This window comes from Dipodomys spectabilis, unplaced genomic scaffold, assembly GCF_019054845.1.
Source record: "Dipodomys spectabilis isolate Male_0828 unplaced genomic scaffold, ASM1905484v1 ptg000119l, whole genome shotgun sequence".
NCBI classification, from domain to species: Eukaryota; Metazoa; Chordata; class Mammalia; order Rodentia; family Heteromyidae; genus Dipodomys; species Dipodomys spectabilis.
In genome coordinates this window covers 4375060-4399442 of record NW_024870796.1, presented here as the reverse complement: position 1 = coordinate 4399442, position 24383 = coordinate 4375060, and the positions used below count along the sequence as shown (strand labels likewise).

General features: G+C 42.4%; 1 protein-coding gene across 7 annotated transcripts in view; it reads right to left on the bottom strand.

Annotated features, from left to right (window-relative positions):
- The window catches only part of Rapgef6 (Rap guanine nucleotide exchange factor 6), a 156278-nt gene that overhangs the window by 4345 nt on the left and 127550 nt on the right, over positions 1-24383 (bottom strand). For 2 of the 7 annotated variants that reach the window (XM_042688796.1, XM_042688800.1), the window contains exons 22-27: positions 22241-22264; positions 18189-18409; positions 15079-15267; positions 11840-11977; positions 5256-5484; positions 2101-2603 (exon numbers count right to left, since the gene is read on the bottom strand). In XM_042688796.1, coding sequence (XP_042544730.1) covers positions 2101-2603; positions 5256-5484; positions 11840-11977; positions 15079-15267; positions 18189-18409; positions 22241-22264 — 1304 coding nt within the window. Of the gene's footprint in view, positions 1-2100; positions 2604-5255; positions 5485-7824; positions 8442-11839; positions 11978-15078; positions 15268-18188; positions 18410-22240; positions 22265-24383 lie in introns of those variants that run through there. The other 5 variants (XM_042688797.1, XM_042688801.1, XM_042688798.1 and 2 more) reach the window with 4 other exon arrangements.

Genomic DNA, 24383 nt, shown 5'->3' with positions numbered 1-24383 from the left:
TATATTTTCAACAGAGTCATTTCATGTAAGTAAGAAAGCAGGGGCTTTTTTATAAAAGTATCTTAAGATAGCTAAACACACATAAACTCTATTATGTAACATCAAGGTCAGAAGGGATGTGTTTCCATTTGGGGACAGATGGGTGGGCTGGTGATGGTAAGGTTGTCAAGAGAAGACAAGCATGAAGTCTGATTTGCCCAAATGCCAAGCAATGGTAGATTCTAAAATCTGTATTCTCAAATAGACAAAAAGGTGGTTTTGTTTTTTTCTGGGGGTGGAAGGGGGGTGGTAGTGAATGGAAGAGGGGTACTGGGATTTCAACTCAAGGCCACAAACTCGGTATGTTTGATCCATGCCCCCTCAGCTTTTTACTGCTTTAGTTTTTCAGATGGGTTCTCTTTTTGCCCTGAGATCAGCCTTGGATTACAATCCACTACCTCCCAAACTGAGACAAAATGTTTGAGTTACTGTCTGTCTTTTTTGTTGATATAGTTTCACTCTGAGCATATCCTCTCAAAGTAACCAGGACTATGGGTGTGAATAACCAAGAGTGATGAGAAAGGTTTTTCTTTTTCTTTTTTTTTTGGTCTTTGTTTTTCTTCCTGGCCCTGGGGCTTGAACTGAGGGCCTGGATGCTGTTCTAGAGCCTCTTTGTGCTCAAGGCTAGTGCTCTACCACTTGGCCACAACACCATACCTGGCCTTTTCTGAGTGGTTTACTGGAGATAAGAGTCTCATGGAGGGCTGGGAAGTTGGCCAATGGTAGAGAGCTTGCCTTGCATGCATGAGGCCCTGGGTTCGATTCCTCAGCGCCACATAAGCAAAAAAGAAAAAAGCTGGAAGTGGCGCTGTGGCTCAAGTGGTAGAGTGCTAGCCTTGAGCTGAAGAGCTGAGGGACAGCGCCCAGACCCAGAGCTCAGGCCTCATGACTGACCCCCCCCCCCCCCAAAAAAAAAAAAAAAAAAAAAAAAGTCTCATGGATTTTCCTGCTTGGGCTGGGTTTGAACTGTGATCCTCAGAGCTCAGCTTTCTGAGCAGGATTACAGGAGTGTGCCCGGCTGAGTCTTATAACTCTGCACACAGATTTGTATATCCTGAGTGTAATCTATAAAAACTTACTAAACAAATCCTTACAAAAACTCCTAATGTATAATGTAATTTGAAAATCTAAAAATTTCCCTTTTATATTTTAGTAATTACATGTGGCATTATGAATAAAGAATTACAAGTTGATTATGAAAATATAGATTCAACATAGTCATTTCATGTAAGTAAAAAAGCAGGAGCTATTATAGTTAAATGTATGATTCAGGGCTTTTATAGTTAAATGTATGAATCAGGGAGCACAATAATTAACTATCTGATGGCTAAATACACTAAAATTTGGAAGGGGCTGGGTGATGGAGCTCATACCTGTAGTCCTAGCTACTCAGAAGGCTGAGATCTAAGGACTGAAGTTCACTGCTAGCCAAGGCAGAAAAGTCCATGAGACCATTTCCAATTAACTAGCAAAAGCTGGGCTGGAGGTATGGCTTGAAAGGTAAAGCACCAGCTGAGCAAGTGTAAGGCCCCGAGTTAAAACTCCAGTATCTTAAAAAAAAACAAAACACAGAATGGAACTGATGAGTGAACATTCATGATGCCAGGAAGGTGACTGAGAATGTTCTGGATTTCTTTTTTGAACCCATGGCCTTGTGCATGTGGAGGCAATGCTATCTGTAGCAAGTCTGCTCTGCGTTTCTTCTCTGTCATTTTTGCTATCTGAAGTGACAAGAGTTAACTGTGGTCCAAATGCTTGATAAGGAGAATACCCTTTAATTACGATTTTTTCATAGTAATGTGATGAGATTCTTCAAATAAAAAAAAAATGTGACAAACTGTATCTTTCATGTTCCTAATTATTCACCTTCGCACCAGATTTTCACTTTAATGACTATCTGCCCTAAAATCTTCCAGAAGTCATGAATGCTGAAAATAATTTGTGGAGGAAAAAAAAGGAGAGTGAGCATAAAATCCTAGGTCAAGCTACCTCAAGCTCAGCGCCACCACCTCTGAGTGCCAAAGACACAAAACATCCCCCCAAACCACACCCCTCACTTACCAATCAAGCCCTTCTCCGTACTTGAAGTGACAGTTTTGTAAAGTGGGTCAGTGGCGTCCTTGGGGTCCGAGCTGTCGGCTGTGTTGGCAGGGGTCCTGTCCGTCACTCTGCGTCTCACTGTCCCGTAGTTGGGCTCACTCGCGTCTGACAGCGAGCTGGATGAAGCCCAACTCTGTCGCAGCTCATCAGTCTCCAGGCTTCCTTTACACTGGCCACAAGTCCGAGAGCAGCTTTTAGGACAGGAATGGGGCTCACAGTCTGTGGGTTCAACTTCAGCAATGGGATCGTCCAAATGAGTATGTCTGTAGGAATTCAAAAAGTCCCAGCTTTTTGGGTTTGGAAGGTTTTGGAAGTTGTCATGGGAACTGCTTGAACAGGAAGTCCAACTTCCTCGACCGCTGTCGGCAGCTTCTATGATGACGTGCTCATGAGAAATTTCCTCATTGCTCGTGGAAGATGAGACGGCTAAGCCCTTGATTAAAGATGGCTTCGAAAGTGCCCACCTAATTTGGAGATAACGCACAGAATCAACTTGCTGGCTGACTGGAAAATCTCTCCACTGCTTTATTACTGTGCATAAGAAGCTACAGAACATACAGCAAAAAGTACTGAAAAACCTCAAATGCAAGGTTTCCTCGACAATTTTAAGTGATTTTTAAATGAAAATTCAAAAATGAGGTTTGGTATACAATTGTAATTTTGTTGTTGTTGTTGTTGGTCGTGGGGCTTGATGGTATACAATTGTTATTGCTGTCTTAGCCCAGGATGGCCTCCAGCTCTCATCCTGCCTCAGCCTCCCCTGTGCTGGTGTTTTGCAAGAGTGCACCCCGATTCCTGTCCCGAGTAGATGTGTTCATTCATGGCCACTACCTCACTGCATATAGAATTAAGAATTCCCAACTTGAGGAACCTTTTCTTCTTTTTCGCAACTCAGGACCTTGTACTTGTTACACAGGCAGTCTATTACCATTTGAGCCAGCCCCCTAGACGGCATGTTTTGTTTTTCTTTGTATAGCTATTAGTCCAGTAATGCCAAGAAACGGCAACTTCCCCACCCACCTGAGCGGATCCTGGTGCTGAGCACCTCCCGCTCCCCCGCACTCATGGGTCTGTTAGAAACAGTGGCAGCGGCGCTCCATTTTCAAGACAAGGCATTTGACCTTGAGTGGAAGGTTACCAGTGTCTTGTGGACGTCCCAAAGTTTGTGCAGATTAGAAGAGGGCTGGTTAGCAAGGGAGCAATGGACTGCAAAAAAAATGATAAAATGGGCACTAACTGTATGTACCAGAAAGAATGTACCAAGGAAAGCTTGGCAGCCATAGGAGAAAAAAGGCAGGGGAGACAGTGCAAAGCCCACTTCCACAATCCAACCAACTTCAAGAGGCACGTGCATGCCAATCACCCAGCTGGAGGAAGTAATGGAACTTAGGACATCTGGGAGAAAATGAACTTGGACCAATAGTGAACTGTGGGGGGAGGGGGTGTGTGTGTGTCCCCCACGTGCTAGCAATAAAAAGTGCTTGTTATCTTCGAAGAAAGTGTCTGCCATTAGATAAGACACCCAATCTTGAAATCTTGCCATCAAAGGGTTGACCAGGACTGCTTTAAGGATGCATCTACCTTTCTAACCCCCTCTCTCCCTACTTAACCGAAGGCCAATGTGTGGCTCTCTGAAGACAGCGAAGGTGTGCTGCAGTGCTGCCTTCCCACGCTGCCTTTCTCTGCCCTCTCCGTGTCTCTCTACTTCACCTATGGCTGGACTTTGGGCCTGGGGTATGACATCCTGGTTTCAGTCTTCCTCTCCCAGCCTGTCAATCAGGGCACATGGCACGTGGCCTTCTATGTACAATCCACTGAAGCAACCTTTACTCTTACAGAATATGAAGAACCACCTTCCCCCTGTCAACAGCAGGCACCCTTCCAAGTTTTCTGTTTGCTTGTTTTCAGTGGGACAGCGCCTGGCACATGCTAGGCTGACGCACTTAACCCCCGGTCATGCCCTCAGCCCTTTGTCACTTTAGTGTTTTTTTTTTTTTTGGCCAGTCATGAGTCTTGAACTCTGGGCCTGGGCGCTGTCCCTGAGCTCTTCAGCTCAAGACAAACGCTCTACTGCTTGAGCCACAGCGCCACTTCCGGTTTTCTAGTAGTTTATTGGAGATAAGAGTCTCATGGAGGGGCTGGGAAGGTAGCTCAGCGGTAGAATGCATGCCTTTCAAGCATGAGGCCCTGGGTTCGATTCCTCAGCACCACATAAACAGAAAAAGCCGGAAGTGGCACTGTGGCTCCAGTGGTAGAGTGCTAGCCTTGAGCTGAGGACAGAGCCCAGACCCAGAGTTCAGGCCCCATGACCAGCAAAAAAAAAAAAAAAGTCTCATGGACTTTCCTGCCCAGGCTGGCTTTGAACCACAATCCTGAGATCTCAGCCTCCTGAATAGCTAGGATTACAGGCGTGAGCCACCGATGCCCAGCTTTTTTAGTACTTTTTTCATGCATTTTGCCCAGGGTTGGCCTCAGGCCACTTCTCCTCCCCAGGAGTTGGGATCACAGGCATACACCATACACCTGGCTTGTTCAGGTGAGGTCTCACTAACTTTTTGCCCAGGCTGGCCTTGAATCGTCATCCTCCTTGCCCTCTGCCTCCCAAGGAGCTGGTAATACAGGTATGTACTACTACACTCTGCCAAGTTCTTTTGTTGTTGTTGTTGTTGGTTGTGGGGCCTGAACGCTGGGCCCGAGCACTGTCCCTCAGCTCTTCAGCTCAAGGTGAGTGCTCTATCACTTGAGCCACAGCGCCACTTCCAGCCTTTTCTGCTTATATGGTGCTGAGGAATCGAACCTGGGGCCTCATGCATGCAAGGCAAGCGCTCTACCACTGAGCCACCTTCCCAGCCCCCACACACTGCCAAGTTCTAATTGATGGAGAAGACACATAATCATAGAAAGTCACCCAATTCAGTAACACTTGAGCTCATATCCATATGCCTTCCAAGTGGTCCCATTTGCATACTCAGCTTTATGAGCGTATGGCTTGGCCCTCATGTCCCTTCAAGGAATGTCTGACATCTGACGTCTACCATAGCGGAGGAGGTGCAATATCAAGTGTGGGATTTCTGCACAGATGGCTTGTTTTAGAAGGCACAGGAAAGGATGCTTACCCAGAACCAAGCTGACTGTGCTCTCCTATTCCCAGAGGGGGATCGGCCTTTTCCAAGGGGGCACTGAACTCGGGGCCAGTCAGGGGCTGGGACAAACCCCGCTCATCTGGAAGTGCAGCTGACATGGAGTCCACAGAGCAGTTGCTAACGATGCTGGACCTGGAGGAAATCTCGCTGTGGCTGGATTCAGACAAGTTGTCAGATTTAGCTGATGGTAAAAGTGTGTAACCTGAACAAGAAAGAAAACTCTGATCAAGCTACAAAACAAGAGACAAGGCGGTGGGGGCAGCCAGGGATGGATACAGAAAAAATAAAATAAAGGAACCAAAGAAAGCAGTGGCAAATTTGTCTTCACTTATGTGAGTGTAATGGTGCCCACTTCCCCCACCCCCATTCCCCTACAGATCCTTCACCTACCTATCCACACCAACCCACGAAACTTCAAGACAGAAAGTCAAAACTCAGTACTACTGAGAAAATCTGTTTAAAGGAATACCTGCAGGCTCTCACACAGCTTCATCTATTCAATAAAATAAGGAATTAAAACACATTACAAGTAAATATACACGGTACAGTTTCTCAACTCTGCAATCCTGTGCCCTGACATAAACATTTCATTGTCTAACATGAATTCAAAATACCATCTGCTGTAGAGCTAGCAATGGGAGTCAGGACTCAAAGGGAAGAACTGTATTTTGACTTTTTCAAGTAATATATACTTACCTGGATGTTCTGTTTATGCCACCTAAGAAGTCTTGCCACAAGTTGAGAGTTACTGTTTCAGTACTTTTATATTTTAGATACAATTTTATATTTAGTTCCCTTTTCTTCACCAGCTTTCACAGAATATTACATTAAACACCCAAACAAGTCTATAAAATATATAATTAAAAAAAGAGCGTCTACACGTGTGAAACTCTTCTACGACTCACTGCACAGCAGTAAGCTACAAGTTCTTATTTTCTGGGAGACAGGGGTAGGGATGGAGTCAGGTGGGAGGACCCAAAGCAAGTCGGAGGTGTAACGGGTAAACGTACACATAGTCTGTTCTGATCGCTAGACGAAGTCATGCTTTTGTTTAGAAATAAAATGATCCAGTAACCCAAACAAGCCATTCTTTGGTCTCTGGGAAGGGAATGGTATTCATTCTCTTGTTCACACAACAGTGAGGCCAACACTAGAACTCCTGGTAAGAACGAGAGGGTGGTAAGTTGCAAGAATTTGAAGGGCCTCAGCTTCTTCATGTATGAAGAGGAAAGCAGCAACCTTAAAACACTAAGGTCCTTTTCTGCTTTTAAGGAGCTTACAGTTTATTCACGTGTCAATTCAAATCAAGAAAAACAAAGTTATTGTGTAATCACCTTAAGTGGTAGAATTATTTCAAAGAGAAATAAGCCAAGTGGCTTATGGGGCCAAGACTCCGGTCGGCCAAGGCCAGGTAGTCTTCCCAAGTTTATTCAGGAATTCCTGAACCAAGGGATCAGTGTTCATGAACTGATTTAGTTAATTTTTTGGTGGTACTAGGATTTGAACTCAGGGCTTTGGGCTATTGTTGTAGAGTGGCTCTATCACTTGAGCCATGCCCACAGTCCTTTTTGCTTTAATCATGTGTTTATGGTGGGGCTGGCCCGGATGGTGATCCTTTTATTAATGTTCTCATATGGCTGGGATGACAGGCATGCTACCATACCTAGCGTGCTTTGTTGATTACAATGGGAGCCTCTTGAATTTTCTGCCTGGGCTGGCCTTAAACTTTCATCTTCCTGATCATCAGCTCCTGAGCAGCTAGGATCACAGGCATTAGTCACTAAGCCCAGCTTGATTTGTCAATTAAAAAAAATTATTTTATTATTATAAAGCACAGAGTGATTGGTCAGTTTTCAAGAGTTCCAAGAAAACATGGTAAATGAAAAAAAATTAACCTTCCCTTAAAAGAAGTTGTTCTTTTATGGAATATCCTTGCTTCACTATTTCAAAAATTATCTTTGTTAATATTTCTCAAACACTATTCTGAGAAGCTTCTGAAAAGCTGATTAAAATACACATACTTGGCTAATTTCTGGCAATTCATGTCTATGAACTTAGGGATGGAACTCTAATTCCCTCTAAAGTAAGTTTCACAGATGTTGTCTGAGAGCTGTAAACTGTGGATGGTGTAAGAAGCGAATGAGGGAGGGGCTGGGATATAGCTCAGTAGCAAAGCACTTGCCTAGCAGGTGCAATGCCCTGGGTTTGATCCCCAGTACCACAAAAGACGACGAGAAGTGTACTTTGGAACTTCTGGCCTCTCAATCACTTCTCTGTCCATTAGTTTATAAGGTAGTTGAAGTACCAAGATGGCAAATAAATTCAGAGGTAAAGGTTGGAATGGGATTGTAAGTTGGGTTTTATGGTGAAAGTGAACCGTGGTTCCTCAAAAAGCTCCCTCTGATTTCACTCAAACTCAGCTGCTGCCAGTAGGAAATAAAGCAAACTACAGAAAACAAAAGCATCATCTTTACTAACTGAATACATTAGTAATATATAACATATATACAAATAAGGCACTTCAATATTACTTTGTTGTAATACTGATCATATAAAATGCTTGGCAAGAGAAATTCACTAAATTGTCTGTCCGACCTTTAACAAGTTGCTTAATTCAAGCTACATTTACATTAATAACTGGAAACAAACTTGACACTAATGAAATAAGGCACTGTCCTCAGAGCGTCTTTCTCCTTTTAGACTTGAATCGTGTATAGAAGCAGCGTAAAGCATTACTGTCGCCTCTGCTATTGGAATTGAAGATGGTACTCCCTTTCTCATCTTTGATGTTGCTCCCAACATCCTTCACTTTCTCAGAGCTGTCTGTAGCTTGATGGTGATCTGCGTCCTCTTTTTGGCTGTGGACTAGCCTCTCCCTTGAAAGAGCTCTTTCCCTAAATCTTCTAAACGGGGATGTCATTCTTTTTCTGGTTGTGTCATCACAACATGTCCTGTCTCTATGCTCCTCAGTGGCTTTCTTGATCCTGTCTGTTCTTTTGGCTGTGCTCCCGGTAATCTGAAGGATTTTCTTTTGCAAGTAAACCCCACCTATTCCGGGGCAGCTCTGGCCACTGATCTCGGTGCTGGACTCACAGGGAGGGGATGAGGAAGGCCCTGAGGGGCGGAGCAGGATGCTGGGATCAGATAGGACACTGCCAACTGGAGGGAGAGATGCAAAAACCCTGACATGGTCAATCCATTCTTTCCAATTCATCACAATTCACCTGCTTTATATAACATCACACTGTTAAAATTAAAATCTAGTAACATATTCTTAATGCACGGAAAATGAACTACATAGCATTAACACATTACTTATCCCAAGACAGAATGCAGGAGAGAGATTACCTTGATCAGAAAAGGCTGTTATAAAAACACATTATAAATCAAGCCCAATTGGTAAAATCCTAAAGACAAATAGGACAAGAATGTGAGGTAATCATAGCCATTTCTCAAGAGAAACGATGTTTATGTCTAGAATTTTCAGGTGGATTTTAATAAGAAAAACCCGAACAGGACATACAGCACAACAGGTGCATTTATAAAGCACTGCTATCCTGCAGGATAGAGCTTGATTTGTTTATTTCTTGCCCATTTTAAGCGGGAAATTTTCAGCTTAATTGTTCACTCAGTACTTGTAAGTAAGCACCTGAGCTGCTAGTCCCCTCTCCCCCGTCTCCCCTTCCTTGCTGGGAAGTGAATTAGTCCTCTGGTAGTACCACAGAGACAGGGCAGAGCTGGACAATATCCCTGAGGTCTGTATACATATCTTGTCCTTTGCTTTTAGAGTAGATGACACTTCTGCTTTGCAACTAGAGGAAGTCCCCTTTTTTTTATCCCAATATACTTTAATACAGAAAGAGAAAGCATGTAGACCTAAATTATAGAGATGCAAAGATCGGAAAGTATGTTTTTCCCTGACTTTGTGGGCAAATCATCAAATTTCAGGCTTGTTACTGTAAAAGGACAAACATTAGGACAATGTGAACGGCAAAGGGAAGGTTTTTTTTTATTTTAAGGTTTGCATTTAGATAAACCTATCTATTTAAAGGCAGGAGATTATTTTTCTATAAACATACAACTAGCAAAAATATAAAATGAAGCATCGTTTCCAATGCTCCTGGGTGTTCCAAGATGGAAGCTAACCTCCTTCAGCTCCAAGGAAAACGATGTTCAAGGTCTTATGATTTTTAAAACTTTGTACTTGTTTAAAATTCTCCTTGTGAAAAACATGAAATAGGCTATATTAAAAAGTAAATTATTAGAACGCAACTAATTTCAAAGCTCAATAAGAACTAAGAACAGACCCTAGTAATGTTCTTTTTTATGTTTAGCCATGTAACTATTTCTGCTTTTAATAGATACTTTTTATTGTAAAGATACTGTACAGAGGGGTTACAGTTACATGAGCAAGGTCATGAGTGCACTGACATGTTTTTGCTCAACCACAGATTTGGACAAAAACATTTCTATGCAAACTTCTGCAGTCAGTTGGAGTTTTGGCCAAACACACATAACAATCTCGAACAGTTCTGTGGAGAATTGTGTCAGCCTTCAGTAAAAATAACTTTAATAAGCTCACAGATCTGTCAACATCACTGAGAGACAGCGGGAGGAGCGCTCTAGTCCAAAGTGTGTGGATTTCCCGTTGCAGTGAGCAATGGAGGCACTGTCCTGTCCTCCATCCCCTCCCCTAACACAGCCGGGCGCCGTTCTGTTCACAGAGCTGTTTACAATGGGCTGGACAGCTGCCCAGCTTCTCCAAGGGGAGGAGGCTGTGGATCACTTCTGCCAGAGTGTTAAGAGCACATGGACACTGTTCGTTTGGATCATCTGTCTAATCAGAGGCCTTGCTGCCAGTCCCACTGTCAGCACTGAATGAGAGAGGACGCACCTCTATGTGCTTCAAAGCGAGTGTGATCTACCACCAGAGCAGAAGCTTGTGTTATAAATACACCCATTGCACATATATTTTATGTCCTGTTTATTTTCTGTAGCACTCTTTAGTGAACATGTGAGGGAACATTCCCACCTCTGGTGTGAGCACAGAAAGGGCAGGTTGGCCTGGGGTGGCAACGGAGAAGAGACAAGACACTATACCACACGCTGGGCTTTACGCAACGTATGCAACGAAACCCCAGCTTCCAGAAAAGTAAAATACCAACAGGCACAGCAGGGGGCAGAGCCAGGGTTCCTTCAAATTTAGATCTGATGTTACCACACTTCACTAACACAGAGCAGATAGTAAGAACATGCCTTGAAGAGATGAGACTCAGAGCAGGAGTTGCTCTTTCCTGCTGGAATGACGCTGTCTCTCTGACACATGCACCATCCCGTGCTGTAATCACCATTGTTTGGTATCTGGGGGAACTGGGGGTTGAACTTGCATGTGGTAGGCAGGTGCTTTACTCCTGGAACCACATTTGTCCTTCTTTTGCTTTAGGGACAGGGTTTTGTGCATTTGCTCGGGCCAGCCTGGCTGTGACCCTCCTGGTTATGCTTTTCAGGTAGCTGATGACAAATGTGCACCACACCCAGATACTGCTTGAGATGGGGATCTTGGTAACTACCCCCCCCCCCCCGGTCAGTTGTGGGGCTTGAACTCTGGGCCTGGGTGCTGTCCCTCAGCTCTTCAACTCAAGGCGAGCGCTCTACCACTTGAGCCACAGCACCACTTCTGGTTTTCTGGTGGTTTATTGGACTTTCCTGCCCAGTGCAATCCTCAGATCTCAGCCTCCTGAGTAGCTAGGATTACAGGTGTGAACCACCAGCTCTGGGCCTTGGTAACTTTTTGCCTGGGCTGGTTTTGACCCACAAACATTCTGGGTCTTTGCTAGCCACATAAAATGGCATCTCCTTGTACTGCCCAGGCTAAGAAAAGTTTGGGCATGAATTAGGAAAATGTATGTGCAAGATTTCATTTTTTACATCACAAAATTCTGAATAAATCCCATAAAGGTAAATGTTATTTTAAAGCTTGATAAAGGAAAAAAAGACACTGTATTAGAAAGAGCAAAGCATCAGCCTCAACATTTCTAAATATTTTATAGTTGGTTAAAAACTTTGTAGATATTTTTGCAAATACTCCATAGAAATGTTCAAGTATAGAAAAATTTGACAGATAGTAACACTAAGAGTTGGCACGGACCAAAATAACCATGACTTCTGTCTTCATTTTTATGTATGCTTCTCACCCTATCACACTTTGAATAATGGATTCCTAGTTACATGAACACTTGAATAAATCAACAAGAAACATCAAAGTTCAAAAAGTAGGCTTTGAGAGTTATGCTTTTCTGGATGCTTTTTTATCATTTGCTCTTTAAAAAAAAGACATGATTTTTTAGTAGTTGTACAAAGGAATTACCATTCAACAGATCAGTTTATGAACATAATGTACCTTGGTTGATATCATCCACTTCTTTCCCATCCCCCAAAAGTTCTTAATTTTGCAGGCTATGTAGTAAATTTATGACTGTATTCTTTCCTATCACTTGTGTGTAGACGGAAAAGCAAAGGGTGTGTCGGAAAGCACTGGATGGGAGCAGCTGACTTACCTTTGCGCAGGGAGCCCTGAGGAGACGCAGGGGGACTGGAATGCAGAGAGGACGCCACGGAGACAGTGTCTTCTGCATGTCTCTTACCACTGACTTCTTCAGTGCCTAAAACTTTCTGAGGTAAATTTGTACCTAAAACTACAACCAAAGAAGCCAATGAACATCAGTCACCTGGAAGTGCGGCTGCCTAGACTGCTACACAAGCAGAGCCACTGGTGCACAATGGCCAGTGTTGCCACCCGGATGCTGGAGAGGGACGGCCGCGGGTCATGGCACAGATTCTTATATCTAGGTTTCTCATTCAATGTCAGCTGGTCAGCCCTACCAACACTGTTTTGTTTGGTGGCATGAGGGAACTCAGTTTCAAACTAGTCTAAATACAGTACCCCTCAAAGGACACAGTTATTTGCAATCCCGTTAGAAGACAGAGACTGAAGCTCTTCTCTGCCCTCTAAGAGGAGGCCTGGGCAGTGAGGGTCTGGGTCGTACTGTCTTCTCTCCCTCCCTGTGGTGCAGCTGTGCTGTGGGGACACGAGAGCCGGCAGCCATTTTGCAAGAGCTCTAAATTCATGTTACAGGAGGAAAGTAAACAACACAAAGAATCATGAAAAAAAATAGCATGGAGCTCACAGGAAACATTCTTATAAAATTCTACCACTATCTTTGTCTAAGAGCTGGCCTTGTTCAGTGTAGGTCAAACTTAAACACTGCTCAACTTTTTATATCCATCCTCCCCTGAATGAAGCAGCACCAAGGAAGCAAGCAGAGTAACAGTAACAGCATTTCCGCAATGAACAATACTCACACCCCTAAATGCAGTTAACAATGTAAACACGATAGATCTATAAACAGTGCCATATAACAAAGGGAAGAAAGTTGGTACAGTATCACCTCAGGCAATGATACCCAGGTAAGAAACCAGAGCTAAATTCCTTCCTCCTTCCATTCCAACTAAGAAATCATCTATCAACCTTTCCAATTTTGTATTCCATGTTCTCGACCAATTTTTCACCAAACAAGTCCAGGCCTTGAGCATCTTTGAACAAACTGGCCCATCAGCTTTCTTCTCAAACTCCGACCACTAGTCCTGCTGTACTCCACCTTCCTTTTCAAAAGGGAACTTGCACTGGAACTTGCTTGCCCTTCCTTTTCCCTCCCTCTTTCCCTTCCATCTGCTTACCCACCTTTCTTTTTCAATATCTGTTATAGCCAAGGCTTTGAAATTTCCATCCTCCATTTCGCAAGAGTAAGGGTTACAGGCACGCATGTACCGTATTACTTAGCTTCAAATCTCTTTATGGCTTCTCACTGACAAATTTCCTTTCTGCCCAGCAAGTTGTAATTTCAACATAGTGATGGCTTCACTTCTTGTGCCCTGGAAGCTGCTAGCATGTTGGTTAAAAGCAAGGACTTTAGAGCCACTCAGCCTGGGCTCAGCCCCCAGCTTGCCCACTTACTAGCAGTATGTATGTAACTACTGGCTGTCTTAGAGGATTATTCTGTAGAGATCTAAGGGCAGTAAGGCCCTGTGACCCACGCGGGACAGTCACAGGGCACTTAGTGTTAGTCTCAGGCACTACAGCTTTTCAACACTGCATGTCACTTGTGGAGGGCTTAGAGCCCCTGGCAGATCCCAGGCTGTTTCTGCTGCTCAAATCAACTTTCTGAAACCTTCCTATTCATTTTGGGGGAGGCAGTGGTTCTGCTAGTTTTATGTTTTTCGTCTACAATTTTCGTCTACAAATGGTTGTACGAAGGGTTATGACTTAACATGTCCATTTATACATATGTGTGCAGTGCACTTTCTGCCACTCTTCACCCCTCCCCCCCGCCCCGTCACATCAAGTGTCTTTCTTCACACAGTACATTGAGTATTACGACTGCTAGCCCACCCTCCTCTCCTCTCCTCCCAACTTCACTCAGTGCTTCAGCTTAAAAGGTTTGCACCAAGGACTTTCCCTGCTGCATGTATGATGTTTTGCAGTCAGTGTGGTCTCGGACATGCACACGCCCCATGTGTGTTCACACATGTGCAATGCTATGTGGTCAGTGTGGTCAGGTATGCATGTGTATGCCCCTCCCTCTGTGTGTTCCCACAGACACTTCCTGCTTCATGAGCCTTGAAGTTCTGTGTAACTGTTACCTTAAAACAAAATAAAAAACCTTCAGAAGTCTCCTTTTCTCTGCTAAAAGCCTGTTGATTTTGCTCTTCATACGCAGCATGTACCCCAGGATAGCAAACCCATTATTAACAAGTTATCTGTCTGAGGGTCTGAATCAGTGGGTTCAAAATGTGGCAAAGAAGGTGATTCTAATTGAACTTTGTATCTCAAATAAGGTCAACTTACATTCACAAACTTCCACCAAATATGTATTAGGTATAATTCATAGGCCATGTAACGTTGCTAGAAATTAAATCCAATCTAGCCTCCAAAAATAATGATCCTATCAAAACAATAATTAAAAGTCACTTGGGCTGGGTGCTGATGGCTCACACCTCGTAGCTACTCAAGATGCTGAGGTCTGAGGACCATGATTCAAGCCAGCCAAGGCAGGAAATGCCACAAGACTTTTTTTTTTCCTTGGTCCAAGATCTGCTTGGTACCTGCGCCACTTTCACTCATTGACTAGCGCGCTACCAACTCCAACCCCAACCCCAAGGGGTTGGTTATTTATTTTTCTATAGACTCTATCTCCAGTTAACCAACAAAAAGCTGGAGGCAGAGCTGTGGCTTAAGTGGTAGAGTGGTCAGCCTTGAGTGAAACCCACTACCAGCACATACGTACATGCATGCGTGCGTGCACGCACACACACACACACACACACACACACACAGAGTTGCACAATGTCAATATGACCTATAAGGGGGAAAATGTGTACTTTACACTGAAATACTTTACATTTTTCCTCCTAATTAGGTTTTCAGAGGAGGTTTTTGCATAACAACCAACTACATAATTGATTAAACACCTATCTGCATGTAGGAAGCCCTTGATATATTGAAACCAAATCTTGAATTGAACTTGGTACCTACATCAAGATTTGATGTAAATACCCAAAATATGAGGCTATAAGTTTCCTGTTGATAAAAACAGATTCCAATAAAATGAAACAAGTTGTGACTCATGAAGTGATAAATAACATTACACAAGCTAACATCTGATCTTTGGATTATGGACAATCCTTTGTCCATTTCCCTGGAAATGTGAATGAAATGAATCTTACTGTAAATACTCACTCAGTGCAGTGTCTCTAGCTTGCACCTTCTTCCTGACGGGATGCAGGTTAACGGCGGGCACCGGAAGCATCTGGCTCCCCCTGTGGGGCTGATGCAGGTGGGCTTTAGCTGTTTGGCTAGCTGACCTCAAAGGCACAGGAGACATTTCAGATGATTTGGCTGATCTTTTCTCACTTAAATTCTTGGTCACTAACAGGAGAGAGAAGAAATAAGTAACTTTTTTTTTCTTTTAAACTGTGCTAGTCTTGGGCTTGAACTCAGGGCCTGGGCACTGTTCTTGAGCTATTTTGCTCTACCACTTGAGCCACAGCTCCACAACAACACTCGTGGCTTTTGCTGGTTAACTGGAGGTTAGAGTCTCAAACTTTCTTCCCTCAGCTGGCTTCAAACTGTGATCCTTAGATCTTAGCTAGGATTACTGGTACCTCACAGTAACTACTTTTTTAGGCAAGACTTATTACCACTAATATAAACAATACATATAAAACTTATTTTTAGCCCCCTTAAAACTAATTTTCAAGGAATTTCATTTAACTAAAATATTACCTCTGAAATTACTGTAGAATAATCTGCTACTGGAGTTTGCGCTCAGGACCTAGTTACTGCTCTACACTGGAGCCATGCCTTCAGTGCTTTTGGCTTTGTTTTTTGGGTCCGGTCGTGGGGCCTGAACTCTGGGCCTGGGCACTGTCCCTCAGCTCTTCAGCTCAAGGCTAGCGCTCTACCACTTGAGCCACAGCGCCACTTCTGGCTTTTTTTGCTTATGTGGTGCTGAGGAATCGAACCCAGGGCCTCAGGCCACCTTCCCAGCCCTGGCTTTTTTTTTTTTAAAATTTGTTTTTGGGTTTGGTTTGGCCTCTGACTTTGATTCTTCTACCTATTACATGGGAAGCATATGTGCAACTCAGTTTGAGATGAGGTCTTGCTAACTTGCTTTCCTGGGTTGGTCTAAAGCTGCAGTCCTGTCCAGTAGAGCTACCACATCCAGCCTTCCTTCTTAAATAATTCATTATACTCACCAAGTATCTCCACCCCCACCACCATTCTGCACAAGGTTAAGATGGTGTCATCTATATTACTAAACACGCTCGCTGTATCAATCCCAGAGGCCTACACGGCATTCTAGGGACAACGGTGGAACGAACGACAATCTGATTACATCATTGACCTTCCTTATGCCTTGCACATAAGAAAGCACCCAAATCCCGAAAACAAAAATCTCAAAGGTCCTGGCAGCAACCTGCTTCCCTCAACTCCACATTCTCTGGGTTTCTATTAAGTCAGCTTTAATTCCCTAGGCTGGGAAATTCCTCCCCCTTGTGACAGATGAATTTCACAAAAGCATGGAAGTCTCTTTAATACCCTTTGTTCTTCAGTATAGAAAAGAGAAACAAATCACTGCCTCTGTTGTATAAAAGCCAATACTATCATCCAAAGGAAAGTGTTCATTCTCCAGACAGTCCTGTCAATCCTTCAGACAGCTGATCAGGATGGTTCATGCAGGTACAACCTCGGCACTTTATGATGTATTTGTTTTAAACACCAAAAGAAAAGCAAAAATAAACGTTCAACTTGTCTCAATGTAGTTATAGTAGTGACTCACCATGTTCCCCCAACAGCCATATCCTGGAACTCCCCTCCCTCCACCACTAAACAAATATACCTGTGGTTTTGAACAAATATACCTGTGGTTTTGGAGGAGAAGGCCGGAGACCTAGGCCGCATGTAATGCTGACACCCCTGATGAGCACAGAGGCTGTGGAGACTTTGAAGCGCCTCGGTCAAAATAACACTACTTATCCACTCCACCTCCATCTCACCTGCTTCCACCCACGACTCTTCTCCACTCTATACTCTTTCTCCTAATAGTTAAAGAACCCGAGTGGTAAGGGGGGAAGAGGGTACGTATTTCCCTTCCTAGGCTTCGTTCCTAAAGAAAGCCCATTGGTATGTTGGGTTCACTTTTTGCCCTTCCTTTATTCTGATACTCTCATGACTGTGTTTCCTTATAGTTAGGAGACAGACATTCATTATGACAGCCTACAGAATATTTTTAGGGCAAGAATCAGGTAACATCTCTGAGAATGAAAATACAGGGATTGGGCTGGGAAGGTGGCTCAGTGGTAGAGCGCTTGTCTTGCATGCATGAGGCCCTGGGTTCGATTCCTTAGCACCACATAAGCACCAAGAAAAAAGCTGGAATTGGTGCTGTGGCTCAAGTGGTACAGTGCTAGCCTTGAGCTGAAGAGCTGAGGGACAGCGCCCAGGCCCAGAGTTCAGGCCCCATGACCGGACCCAAAAAAAAAAAAGAAAATACAGGGATTCCTGAGACCATACACAATGGCTTATTAAATAACTGAATCCTCTGGCTAGAGCTATGGCATTTTCCCCTCCCCTCAATATAAACCAAGTAAAAGCATCTTGTTTTTAAGAGCGGGTACTGGGATTTGAACTCAGGGCTGGGGTGCTGTACCTTAGCCTTTTCACTCAAGGTTGGCCTTCTACCACTTGTATCACAACTCCACTTCTGGCTTTTTTTGGTGGTTAATTACAGTTAAGAGTTTCACAGACTTTTCTGCTGGGTTAGCTCTGAATCTTAATCCTCAGATCTCAGCCTCCTAAGTCGCTAAGATTATAGACATGAACACTGGTACTAGGCCTCACTGTCCTTTCTAGCTATTAACAGTATCAGAATGTGTCTGGTATTTTTCTTATTTCACTTCACTGCTACCTAGTATTATCTCAAATGTTTTAAACAGATTCTGCTTGGTAATTATTTTTCCATTAAATTTAGAAAGGTAAAAATTTCACTTGTTGCTTCATTTACAGGTGAATGCAAAAAATGTTCTCAAGCAGAAATACAGCTCTATAATCTAAGATGTCTTTATAAGGCTCTTTAAAGAAAAATTACTTATCTATTTCTCACACACAGTAAATATCAGCAATGACTGGAATTTGTACATGATTAATAGACTCCCAGGATGCTTGAGTAGTCAGTAAGGCTTCTGAGCCAATTAACTATTTTACTGGTGCTTCAGCACAATTCCTGAGAATGAAGTGTCTATTGTGTTGGGATCTTTAGTGTCACAGAAAGGAAAGTGTGTACTCACAGGTACCATATGCAGGCTCCCACTGCAGTGACATCACCTGGAACTTCTCCTCATCTGTCTCCACATCCAGACCTGAGAGATACTGCTTCACTTTGCGTGCCATTTGGGCCTCCTCATACAGCTTCTTGGCGTTCAGCAGAGAGCTGCGGCGTGCCCGTTTTTTGTGAGTACCTCCTTGCACATCCAGCATGTTTGAATTTGTGCTGCCTTGACTCAATGACCTGGAAGATGGAAATCATAGTCAGAGGCTGTAAATAGAAATGAGCACAGGAGAATGAAGAGTAAAGGATTTTGTTCTGTTAATGCTATGGCATGCTGATGGAAATGAGTTAAAAGACAGAGCATTAATGCAAAAGTAATTGGGCATACATAGCGCTGTTCTGAATTAAGAACTAGAATGAGCAAAATACAGCAGTCACAAGAACAAGATACAATTCCTCCCTGAGCAACGACTCCATCCGACCTGCATTGGTGTCTATGTAATCTGTGGCACAATTGTGCTAAGAAAAAAAAAAAATCCTCTGCTCCAAGGCCACCTACACCAAGGGTTCTTCTGCAAGGAAGTTTCTACAGCATCTTTGCTTGTTTGTATTACTTGAGACATGCTATTGCAATCACCATGTCTACAGCAGGTTCAACTGAGCATGTGGATTAATTTTACCAATTACCACCTTTTGGCCAAAAATTAAGACAGTAACCAAAAAAATAATTAGCTGAGAATAACAACACTTACATACTTAATTCAATGAAGCCAGACATCAGATGTAACACAACAGTTCCATTCAAACGTAAAACATTGGGTCTAAGTATAGGGATCTGAGATTTTACTTCTGCAATGGCCTTGACTGGTTAGAAAGAATCATAATTCAAATGAGCTACAGCTTCACTCTGCTCTTTCTGTCATGCTTCCTTACACAAAGACTACATCTAGAAATAAAGGAAAACAGCCTTGTGATGCTGTTTGCCCTAATAAGGCGAGCAAGATTGTTAGATGGTTTCTGTTTTGAAGGCAGTTGCCATTCTAAGCTAATTAACAATATCTCTCAGCCTACTTTTTATACCACTCTCCCTCCCACACCCCCACTGCCTATTGGGATGCTATCCCTGAGCCTCTTTGTGCTCAAGGTTAGTGCTCTGCTACTTGAGCCACAGTGCCACTTTCTGGCCTTTTCAGAGTAATTTATTGCCCAGGCTGACTTTGAACCATGATTCACAGATCTCAGCCTCCTGAGTAGCTAGGATTACAGGCATGAGCCACCAGTGCCCAGGTCCACATTCTGAAAACATTACCAACACTGTACAACAAGTTGCTCTTCAGTGCTCACATACCTCGTCTAAAATAAACACTGAATCAGAATGTTTTTGCTGTAAATCAAGTGGAACAGTTGAACAACTATTACAGCATTGTTTCTGGTGTCACTTTTTTTTTTTTTTGGGTCCGGTCCTGGGGCCTGAACTCTGGGCCTGGGCACTGTCCCTCAGCTCTTCAGCTCAAGGCTAGCGCTCTACCACTTGAGCCACAGCGCCACTTCCGGCTTTTTTCTTATGTGGTGCTGAGGAATGGAACCCAGGGCCTCATGCATTACAAGCCAAGCGCTCTACCACTGAGCCACCTTCCCAGCCCATCTGGTGTCACTTTTAAAGATCCTTGAACCTTTCTATTGCTATTGATCAGTAGAGAAACCAGTATGCAGAAACTTCAAAACTTGCAGAATGGTTGGGGAAAAGTCCAGAGATATTAATGAATTATATTTTCAACCTGTTGGGAGAACTTGATCATAAAGAGTTAAGCCAGAAGGCATAAAAAACCTCACAAAACTAGGGGCTGGGAAGTTGGCTTAGTGATAGAGTGCTTGCCTCGCATGCATGAGGCCCCTAGGTTTGATTCCTAAGCACAGAAAAAGTTGGAAGTGGTGCTGTGGCTCAAGTGGTACAGCGGTGCCTTGAGCTGAAAAGCTGAAGGACAGCGCCCAGGCCAAGTTCAGCCCCCACAACCGACAACAACAACAACAAAAAACTAGCTTTTAAGTATTTGTAAAGCCAACTTAAAGAGTCCAACCTGAGGAACTTTTAGTTCTTTAATGGTGTGCTTTAGAAATGATGTGCTGCCAATACACTCACTGTAAGGCACATTGGACAGTACTGTGGTATGTGTGTGTATAAGTATGTGCACATGTATTTGTACATGGAGGTGGGGAGGATGAAAACCAGAAGCTAAAGACAGAGTGATCCAGAAGATTCATATTCTGATCATAAAGTTTTAGAAAGCCTAAATCAATGTACTTTGCTTATATTTTCCTCTTTAATATACATGAGGGTGATGTGTGATAAGAATCCAAACCTAAGTTCATAGGCTTATGAGAGCTGCTTTAAATAAGTACACAGTAAAAAACTTGAGCAGTTAGAGGAGAATGCAGTGATTTTTCTTAGTACATAAAACCAACTGGTGACATCTTGGGCTCAAATGCAGAAAAATCAAGTCTAACATTTAGGAGACTTTAATACTAATATTTAGTGATTTTTATCTTAGCGGATATTCCAAATTAAACAGGTTGGAGGCATGGCCAGTTGGTAGAGTGCCAGCCAATGAGCAAAGTTGTCAATTACCAAGTCTGAGTTCCAGTCTTGGCCAAAAAATAAAAACAAATAAAAAATAAGGTCAATAAATGGAGAATATAAAACCTCAAGAAATGAAAACATTATCACTATAAAATACCTTTGTAAACTATTTCCAAAATAGCAAATTCTCTCTGTAAAAGGAAAATACCTAATGTACACAAGCATCAATATCAGACAAGGCAAACCCTACAGCTGAAGGAACAGGGACTATGGTAATTAACATAAGGCATTCAAACACCCACTAGGATATACTGTCAAGTATGCTGCACAGTAGTAATGCCAGGTTTCAACTTCTGTGTTCAGTAAGAAGAACCAGAAAAGACCAAGACGTAAATGTATGATGCAGAAGAAAGTACACAAGAAACACAGAGTAGGAGGAAGAAAATAGCAGGAAAGTCAAGGTGACCAAGCTTTAACAGAAAAGACCACAATAAGACAAGGCTCAAGGAGGTGGCTCAAACACAAAAACAAACAAAAAACCCTCTTACCTGTAATAAATGCAACTAACTTCAGTTTATTATCATTAAAATAAACAAAAGCCCCCTTATGCATCTCATCACCCATAAAAGCCATTTCTTCCTTCATCTAAAAATAAAGGAGTAGGCACATAATATATAAAATCTTCAATACTCTATGATTCTAAATAAACCCCTATGAAAGGGCAGGGAGCTGAACTTCCTTTAACAAAAAAAAAAAAAAAAAAGTGACAGTTTGATTCTTTCACAGCTTTACAGAGAGGTAAGTTTGTAAGTAGAGCTGATATCAGCTTCAAGTCTCAGGCATTTGTGGATGTGAGGAATGTCATAATATAGCTTGGAAAAGCTGCCTATAATCGGAGAAGTCAGAAAATAAAACCTTTATCAACAGACCTCTCATCCATGTTTACATCTTTAACAAGGTATTTCTTACTTTTATAAAACATGGTATTTACTAAGAGTGAACTCGAATCAAACTGCCTAGGTTTGGCTATACTATTAATGAGCTGTAAGACTGCATAATTCTATTTTCCCCATCTGTGACTTGAGAATAAAAGCATCTACTCATAGTATGAGAGGAAAATTAAATAAGATCACTGATTTAAGAGTGCTTGGGATAGTAGTATATGGAATATACTAAGTATATAATATTCAATACTATCATCATTTAACTGAAACCTGCTAAATTTAAATCTTAAAGGCCTTGTGGCATGTCAATAGAAAAAAAACAACAACAACAAATACCCCAAACCCATTAGAACACAAAAAAGCTAGTTCTATCTCTGCTTTTACCTTGTTAGCAAAAGGCACTTGTCAGGAATATAGGCTGACAGAGTTAATAGAATGCATGCTATTTGATATGCGTGCATTAATGAAAAAAGGATGCAATATATACGTGTATATATATGTTAAGAGTTGCACAACCTTTATTTCAGTTGTGTTTCTCTCTACACTTACCCCAGACTCCGCCACCTCTTCTTCCTGTAAGCAAGAGCCACAAACATTGAAGCATGTGTTTGAATAGGAAAGCACAGATAAAAGACAACAGTTGAGAGTCACAGAAATTATGCAGACAGAACAGAATGGAAAAATTTTATTAAGAAAAAAAAATCACAGCTTAACAATAAAATGACATTTAAGGAAATGCAGAATATTACAGTAAGTTATGATAGGTCTTGAAGGCCAGAAAAACTCCACATATATTTCTAAATGTTTCAGATCAAATGCATGTATGTGTGTGTGTGTGTGTGTGTGTGTGTGTGTGTGTGTGTGTGCCAGTTCTAGGGCTTGGACTCAGAGCTTGGGCACTGTGCTGAGCTTTTTGGTTCTAAGTTTGTGCTTTACCACTTGAGCCACAGCTCCACTTTCAGCTTTTAGCTGGATAATTGGAGATAAAGAATTTCATGGACTTTTCTGCCTGGGCTGGGTTTGAACCACAATTTTCAGATCTCAGTTTTCTACTGAGTAGCTACAGGAGTGAGCTACCAATGTCTAGGTCCAAATGTATTTTGAATACCTAATTCATGAAGCAGTTAATGTGAATAATAAAGAAGCTTAGGGGTAAACATTTACTTAGTATAAATCTAGAATTCAGAGTTTCTAGGGAATTTTTAAAAAAAGGATCTTTCTATATTTATATCTCTATATTATTCTATATCTGTATTTGTATTTTATCTGTCTATATTTATATTTTTTGTAGATGGTACCACTGAGCTACCTCCCCTGTCTATATACTGAATACTGTCTTTCTGAATACTATTCTTGAAAAAAATGTGAGCCATATAACTGACAGGTGAAATTACATTTCACCTAAGTGGGGAAATTTCTCTGGCAAAGAATTTAGTCAGTAATTTTGGCTTGCAAATCCAACTTAAAATGGATAGAAAGTTATATCAGCAAGTTAGGGTGGTGGCCTAGATACGTGTTCTAGAAGCACCTGGAGGCTGAGGCAAGAGGTACATGTGGTAGAGGCCAGCTTGAGCAACATGGTGAAACCCCATCTTAAAAAAACCTGTCTTGGCCTGGCGCTGGTGGTTCACGCTTGTAATCCTAGCTAATCAGGAGGCTGAGACCTGAGGATCATGGTTCAAAGCCAGCCTGGACACGAAAGGCCGGGAAACTCTTATCTCCAATAAACCACCAGAAAACCAGAAGTGGCGCTGTAGCTCAAGTGGTAGAGCGCTAGCCTTGAATGAAGAGCAGAAGGACAGCACCCAGGCCCAGAGTTCAAGCCACACAATGGACAAAAACAAACAACAACAACAACAACAACAACAACAACAAAAAACCCAAAACCCTCACTGTCTTTATGCTATGTGTCACTGTTTGAATAAAGATGCCATTTCGCTTACAAATGGGATTAATGCTAAAAGGAATTATTTTGCCCATATGAGGTAAGTACACATCACCATCATGAGCAATTGCTTAAGGAAAGATGCTATATTTTAGTATTGGTTGATCAAACTGATTTGGGAAATAGATTTAAACATATATGTTTGTTTTCCCTTATACCTTTCACTCAATTGAGGCTTTTCCCAAGGAAACTGACAGTTTTTTTTGGTTCATTCCTGATTATATCTTGTACTTGGTATATTATCATCTGGTCTGACAGGGTCACAAATTCATGTCTTCAGAGACCAGAATAGTAACAAATATGAGTGAATGACAACAGGGAGTGGAAGGGCCACTGTACAAAGGACACACACACAACAAAAGCAGACAAATAAGCCTCCTCCAAGTTTGATTTGGTCCCTGGTTCTTACTGTTTTTTTTTGTTTTTTCTACATTTTTGAGCAATGACAGCTCTCTCAGTGATCTCAAGGGGCAGAAATAGGATGGTAGAGAAGAGGAGATCTGGCACACTCCTTCCTTTCAAACTTTGACAATTGCTCAACTAGAGTAAACGGTGAGATCTACTACAAAAACAAACTGCAGAAACAAAGATGTCTAAATAGCTGTGTAAGAAAACAAAATAATCCAGACACGTGCTGGTTTTGTATTACAAAGGATTAGGTATTTTTGTTTCCTTGGGAGAGGAGATGGAGGAGGGAAGAGGGAGCAAGAGATGGAAGAGAGAGGAAGAGACAGAGGGGGAGAAAGG